This window comes from Epargyreus clarus, unplaced genomic scaffold (genome assembly GCF_041222505.1).
Source record: "Epargyreus clarus isolate Ecla_fem2 unplaced genomic scaffold, WU_Ecla_fem_2.2 ptg000008l, whole genome shotgun sequence".
NCBI lineage: Eukaryota > Metazoa > Arthropoda > Insecta > Lepidoptera > Hesperiidae > Epargyreus > Epargyreus clarus.
Window position 1 is genome coordinate 6,874,923 of NW_027332216.1, and position 11,061 is coordinate 6,885,983.

The 11,061-nt window shown below is 36.1% G+C and overlaps 2 protein-coding genes across 3 annotated transcripts in view; one reads left to right on the forward strand and one right to left on the reverse strand.

The window, feature by feature from the left end:
• Positions 1 to 3,206, forward strand: part of LOC140744282 (sodium-independent sulfate anion transporter) — a 45,059-nt gene extending 41,853 nt beyond the window's left edge. For both annotated transcript variants that reach the window (XM_073075836.1, XM_073075837.1), the window contains exon 13: positions 97 to 3,206. In XM_073075836.1, coding sequence (XP_072931937.1) covers positions 97 to 293 — 197 coding nt within the window. In that variant the 3' untranslated portion in view covers positions 294 to 3,206. The remainder of the gene's footprint in view (positions 1 to 96) is intronic.
• LOC140744283 (uncharacterized) lies at positions 3,203 to 10,465 on the reverse strand. The gene is made up of 7 exons (XM_073075838.1): positions 10,245 to 10,465; positions 8,756 to 8,857; positions 8,108 to 8,578; positions 5,458 to 5,662; positions 4,798 to 5,266; positions 4,478 to 4,612; positions 3,203 to 3,835 (listed from the first exon to the last, which is right to left on the reverse strand). Exons 1-7 carry the CDS (start codon positions 10,456 to 10,458, stop codon positions 3,698 to 3,700), a joined length of 1,734 nt encoding a protein of 577 aa, XP_072931939.1. The 5' UTR covers positions 10,459 to 10,465; the 3' UTR covers positions 3,203 to 3,697.
• Between the last annotated feature and the right edge of the window lie 596 nt (positions 10,466 to 11,061).

Sequence of the window (11,061 nt, forward strand, 5' to 3'; positions counted from 1 at the left end):
GTTACTTATCGCACCAGAATTCTAAAAGCTGTGCCACACGGATTATTATTGTTGAGTTCTTTGGTACTGATCTCAGAAAATGTATTTTTGTTTCAGATCTCACCGGCCAAGTTCCAATGCCAATCATAAGCGGCAAAAGGGACAACGTGACCCCACCACCTACATATAACTCGTTGCAACAATGTGACGACGTTGTCGAGGTAATAGTGGCCGAACATAACAACATTCCCTTACTGAACCACAATAGGAACGGTGCGAGAAAACTCATTCAAAACGAGGTGAACGATACGTGAATTCATTCATTCTTAGCGTGATAAAGTAGATAGTTTTTTTTTTCAATTTTTTTATGAATCACAATGGCAAGAATGATGTATGATTAAACTGAATGAATGATTTACAATTCAAATATATGTAAGTTGTAATAAAATAATGAGCATGGCACTTATACTATACAAGGTAGGACAACGTACATTTTATTATTGGAACAAAATTATATCTTTTCATATCTTTTGTACTTGAATTCTGCTTGTCGTAAATATACATTCACTTGCAACTGCTTGCAATTTTTCTGCATATGACTCTTCCAGCAAATATGCATACTCTCGGTTATTTTATCACTCCTTAGACTTAGAACTCCCGAAGCGCTTCTCGCATACAATTTTTTGGGCCTCGGAAATTGTGTGATGTTTGTTTGTGAGCAACATAATGGGTCATTTTCGGTCTTTGGTTACTACGTAACCTCGATGGCTACTTTTACATACCCGTACACCACTGCCGTCTCATGATTTTTTAAACAAATAGCTTTATCAGGTCTACGCGCGAAGGCGAAATAAAAACGCCCCATGAGTACTGTTAAAAAGTTTATCGAATCATTTACAAACAGTTCAAATATTTATCATTTTCAACTTTCTAATCAAAAGGTTTATAGTGTTAAGATTACAAGTTTGTTATTGCCACCATTTTATGCAGTTCATAAAAATAACATTTAAATAACAGCAACAAAATAATTAATAAATTTTTATTTCCCTTTACGCAAAATTCATAGATGCTTCCGAGTTTCATGTATTATTTACTTACTTGCGCTTACTTCGGGTGTCTTTTTCGGCCGAAGTTCGCGCGAAAAGTAGGTATGTGAAAAAGCCGTCTGATGAAACAAATTATATCAGTTATATGCATATCCCACAATGTCCTTGTTTTTAAAGCGATTGATTTTTTTGTTGACGTACATAATACATAATACCTCCAATATTAATAGTAATAATTTAGTTTTTATTTAATTAATTTTGAAGTTATTTACATAGCATAATTTCGAATGCCCAAAAGTGTCATCAACAAAATTTACACCTATCAAAACAAAAAATACTTTGGAACTGTACTACATTATGAGTGTTTATTACAATTCCTAGTGCATTAACATATTACGCTATTGTTTTTTCATATCATTCTTGCTTATATTTTTGCCTGCCTTAGCTTAAGACGTTTATTTGTTTGTATTAGTCATAAGTTTTAGATATTAATTTTATTTTTAACATTTTTCCCAAGTGTTCCAACATTCAAAACTATGATGTAATCACTACCAAAGAAGACTAACAGTTCTCATTTATAAAATGATAAACCCAGTGAGCGTCCGATTTTTTTTTTATCCACCATCCATCCAGAATGTTTTCTTCCTTCCCAGTAGAAATGATTCCAGTAACTGAAAGTTCCCATTTCGTCCACACAAAAATTATACGAGAAATAAAGTCGATGTTACTTAATGAATTAGCATTTAGAAGCTATGGATTTTAAATTAATATTTTCATTTGTCATAAATAAAATTTTCATCACAAGAACGCATCACTAAGTAAAACGAAAGAAATAACTTTAAATACTTGGAGTATTTTAAGTACTAAATGATCAATAATGACACGTCATTTGTTATTGGCGGAACTTTATACTAAAGCTCAACAATATGTTGTCAATTTTGTGTAATGTGTTAAAATATGACATTTGTTCAAAAATACGTTCACTTCATACATTATTTTGAGGAAATGCTGTTACATTTGTTATCATTACAACTATTTCATACATACATTGCCTACTATCTACATTGTAGATCGGACTAGGGATGGCGATCTGATATCGATTAATCGAAGAATCGAAATTTTGAGCCAAAAATGTTTTAATCGATCTCCAGTAATGGATCGATTCAGTGGATCGATCTTTCATCCTAGAAAATGGAATGACGATCTTTTCGAAGTTGGTTGAGTGTGTTATAGACAGTTTTGCTGACGAATTGCGTTTTTCAATGCTAGTTTGGTCTTGATGACCTTTTTTCGCTATCTTAACCCTTTTTAACTGAAAGGATCCAAGATCAATTTTTAGAGAATCGATTCTTTGAGCCTCGATTTTTTGCACTTCGATTCGAACTGATTCAAGAATCGATCTTTTTTGGAAAGAACCGCCATCCCTACATTGGGCATGACAGTTCACACGCGAAGGGTGTCAACGGATAATAAATTTGTGACTGACCTGTTATGACACCTTTCTTATTTGGTTGTGTTTCAAAGATGATTTACTATTGGTTGTTGATTTTTTTCTTGTCACCAATAAATTTTCTTTTTTGTACCTAAGAAGCACTTTTTATTCCATATATTGTTTAAGGAGGTATTACAAGCATCCAGTATAACTGGTATTAAACTACTTTTATGTACAACTAGATAAGTTATTTTATGTTAAGTGTATACAATCTGCCGCACACTACTTGTAAACAATTGTTTTTCTTTGTAAAATGTACTTAAATACGTTTCAAAATTAGATTACATATTTAATAATGCCACCTAGAATGTTATTTAAGTCAAATTAAGGATAAAACCTAGAAATTGGGCAGTAAAGCTATAGGACAATAGTAGACAAATCAACGAAATGATTTGTCTACTTCGGTCGCCAAGACTCACAACCAAGCGCATTAACTATATTTCTGCTGTCTATTTTTCAGCCAAAATCTATCTTAATTATGTCACATAATTAATGCCTTTAAATATTTTTGTCAAGTAAAATCATATCGTAAGTATGTTAATGTTAAAGTTAAACAGTAATGAAGAAATTCATGTAATCTAATTAAGGAAAAAATATTTGAGTACATTGTGTGTTATGTGTTTTGTTGTCCTATTTAATGTGTTCACCCTAGTTCCTCTCGTATGTTAATAAATAAACAGCACAATATATTTTCAGACTTTTATTTCATGTAAATATTCTCTAAATACTACAAAAAATACTTAAAACTAAATTGAGATATACTTTAATTAAAGTCTTAGCACCATTTTCTATAATAATAAATGCATCCACTGACTATGTTATTATGAGTATCATAAATCTTACTATCTACAAACGAAATGTTTTATTTACTTATACTTCAAAATAAATCTCAATAAAAACTATTAAATGCAATGCTGCTTATATCTAATCAATAGAATTGCTGAATAAAATATTTCTAAAATTAATCGACATTTTACTCAATCGTAACGTTTACAAGTTTTTCTTTGCGCCTGGAATTTATTTTTAATCCCTAAAAACCATTTTCTTCACCATTTTAACACTATCACACCATAACAGTATCGAAATAGTAGGCACCATGCGTTCCCTAAACCACAAATAAATAATTCTAATAAATACATGTGTACGTCTACATGTATTAAATTTGTTGTATCGTTTATAATTACTGACGTACCACGCTCTGGTGGAGGAACATTGGTTTGGACGCAGATAACAGTTTCTCAGAAACGACGTGGGCGATTCTAGCGCTGCGTTGCCATACCAATTCTCTTGTACGCTCGTGGTTGCTGTCGACACGAACCTGTCACATTAAAATACCAATTAACACAATTCACTTTTTCACCGGGGATACAACAGCATAAATATAAACACAGTGTATGTAATATGTAATCTGAAGGTATAGGGTAGAACCCTTTGTGGTTCGACTCCGGCGGGACCACCGCCACACCTATTTCTACCTAATAACAGCAGTGTTAGGCGCTGCTGTGTTCCGGTTAGAAGGGTGTGGTAAGGGAGACAGACTTTTCCGAGGCGTTCCAGCTTAGTCCTCAGGGGTAGCGGCGCATCTGTGGCCGACCTCAGGTAGGAATATCTAATCCTATTTGAGGTTGATTACAGATGACCATGGGCGGCAGTAGCCACTTACCATCAGGTGGACTGCATGCTCGTCTTCTACTCCTATATTATAAAAAAAATGGTGCTTTAGTAGTTAGTCTAATAGTACTAGTATTATTAGTACCTATGTATACACAACCTATAGCTTTTCTGCACATATCCGTTTACACTGCCCTTACAAGTACCTGTACTTACAGTAATACCAAATTACCTTTATTTTAGCACTCAATTTTCTCTTTTATTACAATTACTCAGACACTATCATCATTGGATAAAAAAGTATAAATTGGGAAATAAGTCAATGTTATATGTATAAGTATTTATTTACCTGTTTTGGTTGCAAAACCTTGATAGAGTGCAGTGTTGCAACACCTTGGTTATTGACTCTTAGACTAATCTTGCCGCTCATCTCAGCGGTAGTGGCCGTTGCCGACTTGATTTCCTTTTTAGATCCACGACCAACCTGGAAATTTATATTGCTTTAACAAAAAGTCAATTTCTATTTTTTTATTATTTAAATCAACTCTACTACATTGTTTAATCCTAATTACAAAGGTGTTTTATATCAATTAATTACTTACAGATGTGCTACCATAAATGTCGCAGAAAAATGCTGAGGGTAACAAAAAACTCGGAATTAGGTCTTACCTCCTTCTCAACCCTCAAAATCAGAGGTCCGACAGCGAAGTTGCTCTTTACAGTTGTGTGGTCTGACATAATGCTGACAGCAACATCGCCAGTTCTCCTCAACGACGACAATCCGTACAGCGTGCCTTTAGCTCTTGGCTTGCTCTTCTCAGAAGTTTTCACTTTGTTCTTGTTAACGGGCGGCTTCTTCGTCGTAGTCTTAGTAGGTGGCTTCGGCCTCGGTTTAGTTGCCTTAGTTGGAGGCTTTGGCTTGGCAACAGGCTTGGCTTTACTACTCTCATTTCCTGTTTTCTCTTTCAAAGCTCTTGCTTGCATCGTCACAGTTTCAACTACGATGTTGTTAGGTGTCTCCTCAGAAACGTGTTCTTCGATCTTATTAGCGCTCTCAGGAATCTCGGTTGTCGTTATCTTAACTTTCGTTTTGTCTGATCCAGTACGCGCAGTGTTCTTCTTCTTGGTGGAAGTTTTTCTAGAATAAATCAAATCAATCAAATGTCATGAATTTGCCAAATATTTTGTAAGAGAAAGTGTTTTCGATTAACAAAAAATCTAACGACGAAGAATTCTCAATGAGCGCTAAAGTCAGACATTGATTAAAGATATTGCGGTTGAATATACAACCGTTAAAAACACTGCTAAAGATTGAAACGTTAAATTTACCTTTTGTTCGACTTTTTCTTGTTCTTCTTTGGTTTGGAGTTCTTTTTGTTCGCGTCTATCGGCTGGAGCTTCACGCTAACGGGATCGTACGATCGCTTCAGAATGTCGTTCATTTTCTCAATAATGTTGTCGATGAATCTGTTGTACTTGACTATGTAGATGGCGGGTACTGCGGGCTTCTTGGCCGGCTCGTCTTCCAATGCGCCTGTTTATTACATTTTGTTTCGTCAAGTGAAATTCAAAAGAAAGATAAATATAAAACTTGATTCTGTGTTTAGTGGAATATTGTATGTTGTGTTTTATATAATGCGTGTACTCGTGTTTCGTATGTGTAATTTTTTTTTGTTATTTGAAACATGTTGGATAACAACAAAATATATTGTCAGCAAACCATATAGAGCCTCATAATTATATTTCCAATGGATCGAGATGCGAGATACATGCGATAATATCAATTCATATGAAGTATTTTAACAATTTCAATTTGGTATTATCAGACTGTCAAGGAGTTATTTTCCCGCTTATATAACCTTTCAATTACTTTGATATCACTTTTTAAATAATGTATAATTATAAACACCTAGGTACGTGTGTTGTTGTGATTAAAGAAACTTAAAAGTGCCTATTTCACTACATATTCAACGCCAATTTTAGTACACCATAATTTGGTCTAAATTTATTCAGAAATATCTATCCGAATAGTTCCTAACATTTCTTAATTAAATCTGCTTACATAAAGAGTTCACAAAACCGCAAGGGAAACCTAATTAATTAACATACAATTTCTCTTTATTAAAATGTCACCTGTGTAAATATTTAGTCATTCAATTACATCTTCATGATATCACGCAACTATGTATAGCAGTTATAATTAGGTATTCAACCGGTCGATAATTCATACGGCAAATACATCAAATTCAAATCACGTTGTGTAGGCACGCGAACGAGTAACTGTTTCGGTATTGGCGAGCTCCCGCTGAATTCTAATCGCAGACAACAATTAATAGGACCACTCAACGGTGGATTTTCTATTTTCCACACGTAAAAGAAACTGCGCGCTGCAACACGTACATTCGAAGAAATCTAATTATGGAATACGTACGAACGCTACTCGGACCGCTTCGATATTCTAAAGATTTAGTGATAGATCGATTCGGTAACTTGAAACTCATAAATTAATAGCCTTGTTACATCTTCCTTATTAATTGAGCATTATGTAAGATCACGTCAAAGTTATAAATTATGAATAGACTCTATGATCATTATTCGTCCACTAATTTCTCAAATAGGCAATATAATTTCGTTTCCGTGAAAGGGAGACGAGACGCGTTGGATCAGGTCATTTTAGGTGATACCGGTAATAAACTGGTTCCATTTAGGTCGAATATGACACTTTGCGACTCTCCCAGAATTTCTCAACGACAAACAATTTTAAAATTTCTCTTTTCGCATCTCATTATCTCGTTTTCACTGAGGCGGACGTTCGGACACGCAAATTTCGCGGTGACTTCGTCATTTAGTAAGAGTAATTATTTAGTGCGATTTACTTTCTATGGGTTCTGGTGTCCACGAGATGCGTCAAGGTCGTTCCTGGACGATATCGAAGCAAGGTCAAAGAAAGTGTCAAGGCTGTAGAAGAAATCGGGTGAGTTCAACGAACGGGCTCCGGATGGGAAAGTAAGCGGACGATAGACGCAATGCCCGGCCGACCCGTTAACACACATCCACTACAAACTAGTTCCTCCTTGACAGTCTACGAAGCCCCTCCCCTCGCTGGACACGCGCGGGATTTCTAGATTACTATCGCCCATCGATCGTTCCCATCTCTAAATGGAATCTCGTCCGTGACTTTCATAAATAGTACAGATCAAAGTATTAAACAGCGGAAATAGGAATAGTTTGTTAGGATAAGGATTGAGGATATTGGTTTGTGCGTTAAACTACATATATAAATCGGTCAAAAAGCTAGTTACTTAAGCCATATTTTAATTTCTATATACAATATCAATATCGCTATTAAATAATATAAATGTTAAAATATATGAATAAATAATATATTGCTATAAAATCATTACGTATCAGATAGCTGTAAATATATGCTGGTAGAGATAAGGGAAAAGGAGATTGTTATATAAATATTTTATTTTGACTAGTATACCTTTATTATTACAATCAATTAAATTAATATCGCTAGATAATGTCACTGTCTCCTGACAAAGTAAACGAACTAGGATTCTGACCGATAACAATTACTTGTCTAATGACTTACGAAATTCCTGTAATCACGCACAAATCATTGCCAAGGTGAGATAAAAAATTTCACACAGTAAATTCGAACAAACAGATTTATTTCAAATAAATTGCCACGAAACTAGTGTGACATGATCTAGACATTAATTTAACTTTAACTCTCTCGACTCCATACTTACACATTCACACATCAAGCACACGCACTTAATAAATAAAATAAATTAGATAGAATAAATAAATAGTCAATAAATAGCTAAGCTAAAGGAGGGGACCGCAGTGGTCTCTCAGGTGGATGGAGGGCAGGTGCCCGGGACTCCGGCGTCGCTTACTAACTATCTGAACTTTTTGTGCTCTGCGGCTGCGACCGCGGCGGATGTCGCTTTAGTTTTCTTTACTTTGCCGTAGTGGCTGGCTTTTTTCCCGCTCTTTTTCGCGAGTGCCGCGATGTTTGCCTTCAGTTTTTTTGACTCACGTGCTTGCTTGGGAATGGTCCTGCCGAGTGCGTCGGAAAGCTCGTCGTCGTCATCATCGTCATCATCCTCTTCATCTTCGTCGTCGTCTTCATCATCATCGAGAGCGTCAGTAATGTCGCCTTCTTCGTCTTCGTCGTCGTCGGCGTCAGCGGCCGCGTTAACTTCTGAACTGGCAGGGGTCTCTACTTCAGCACTGGCGGGCTCCTTTTGCGCTTCAGTCTCTTCAGCTTCAGCAACGGCTTCTGTTTCTGAGCCTTCTACCTCTTCGGCAGCGTTTGCGGCCTCTTCAACAGAGGAAGCGGCGGCGGCGGCGGGGGCAGGTGCAGCGGCCACAGTATCGACTGGAGCCACCACTGGTTGTACAGCTGCTGTCTCTTCTTCTTCATCGTCATCATCATCTGAGGCAAAAATATAACATGAAAAATCTTATAAACGTATTACAAACAGTATTTAGGTACATTAGAGAGTAATTTAGCATATTCCAATGTTAAAATTCATATATTTTCGACTTTTCACTTTATCAAAAACATTATTTTTATGATTTTTAGGCTGGCTAATATAGAGCAATATCTTACCTCCAATGATACCATCAATTAGTCTTTCCAAGTAGTCTTCCTCATCATCTTCACCTTCTTCGTCATCGTCTTCTTCATCGTCATCGTCGTCATCATCATCATCTGTGCAAATTTACATGACTTAATAAATTTATCACAATCATTATAAATATCAGTGTTATTTATGTGTTTACTCATATAAAGATTTGAACACTAATTCAAGTTACAGTTAGTAACAATTAGTAAAGTGGAAAAATGTGAATCTATTTAGGACTAATGTGACTTTTTGTAACTTAATCCAAAATTAATGTTTAAACAGTAACAAGTGGTAAATGGGCTAAATTAATAGTGCCCAATGCGCCATTAATCATATAAAACATTTAAGTAAACGAACGCAATAAATCTTTAATAACTTTTATTACTTTATCTTAAATTTAGTAAACGCGGTGGATAAACGCAAATGAACTGTAGAGCGAACAGTTAGGCGTGCGGCGATGCATGACGTCCTGAGCAAGGCGAGCCTTTCGTTAGAAAGCCGGGGAGCATCATTTTCTCTGATTGAGTCTTTCTGTTTGAATTAATTAACGAATGAGAGCACCTGTCACGCTCCTCTTCTCACATTCCGCGAGCGTCCGTGTCCTGATTCAATGGAATTTTTATCGATCAATCGTAACACTTTCCACGTTGGATACGAATTTGCTTCTATTACTCTAAAAGTTTGCCAAACTTTTGGACGCTTAACGTTTTCTGATTCCATTACTATAAAACGTATTCTTGTCTCTATTAAGCATCCAAGTAGCTATATTAAATGTAATTTTATGTTCTATTCACGCTTTAGGAATGTTTATGTGTTTATGAACATTAAATGCTAATAAAATTTGCCATAAATCACGGTATCATGATACATACAATCATATGATCGGCCCATGCATCATAATATAATCTTATTAACCAGACAATTACCCAGGTGCACATTGGATATAAGTTATTTCTTGCGCATATGAATACAAGTCTTCTACGCCTTTATTTATTGTAAAATATGCAAAATATTTGCTGTTATACTGATCGGAATGACGATCTCTGAGATTTGCCGTTACGTCTCCTGGTTATTTAAACGGTAAAACTAATCAGCTAGTCTCGACCCGCACCAATGGATCCCGATATGTAAATATGAAAAATAGCTATTTCCTTTTTTGTTCATTTCTTTATGCTATGCTAAGTAAGCTAAATTATTAGAGTAATTTAAAGTTATACTCGTATGTAGCCAATGGATAACTCTAATTTCTTAAGAATTTCTAAATACAAATGCTTCAACTTATTTACAGAATTCATAGTAATATAAATTATTATCAATTATCTGAATGAAGATTTCTTTTTAATATCGTTTATGTAATTGTATAATGTAATTATAACTGTTGGATGTAAACGTCTAGAATGGTTCTAAAATAGTAGTTATCCGTTATCCTGCTTTCTTTTCTTTTTTTTATTGTAATTTAGAATTTGGACTTACCGTCACCAGTTAATGCGTCGTCCAGATCAACGTCATCGTCGTCATCATCGTCGTCGTCATCATCATCATCGTCGTCGGAGGACGCAGCGGGCACGGGAGCCGCCGGCGCCGCCTGTCTACTCACTCCCTTCTCCTCCTCCAGCCGCGAAACGGGACTCCCGCATGCCAACAACACTAAGCAGCACACCGCCGCTAACAACAACAACGACCTCATCTCGTATCTGAAACAAACAGAGGCCTTTAATCATCAGCACTGGGAGGCCGCGATGCGACAGTGCCGGAGTCCAGACACGTCACGGGGACACTGTTGCTATCACGAGATCACAACACTTCACTAACACGTGAACACATGCACTCGTCCGTGAAGGGCACTTCACCTTTTGACTTTTTCACTGAGTCCGTGGGCTCCAGCGGAAGTGTTCCGCTCGCGTCTTTCTGTGTCGGTGGTCGGGACGCTATGGCCCAGCCTAGCGTACGGAAACGGTATAGCGGCGGCGTTTTCACCGCACTCTCTTTTATAGAGTTACGTCACACATGCAAGGAAGGAAAGTAGTGATGGAAGCCACCGCGGACAAAGATCACTGGTCACACAGATGGTACACCATTCACATTTGTCAGCAATCTCCATTTATATAAGAATTCAATTTCATGTTACTATAGCAGTAACTTAATGATTTCATTGAAGTACACAATTCAACTTAGGTGTTGGTTTTATTTATGTATAATTTTATGGGACATATTTACTTATCATTTAGGGTTAACACTATCCAGGTTCACATTTGTTTGGAAGATTTTTTTTAATGTCTAATATAGCAAC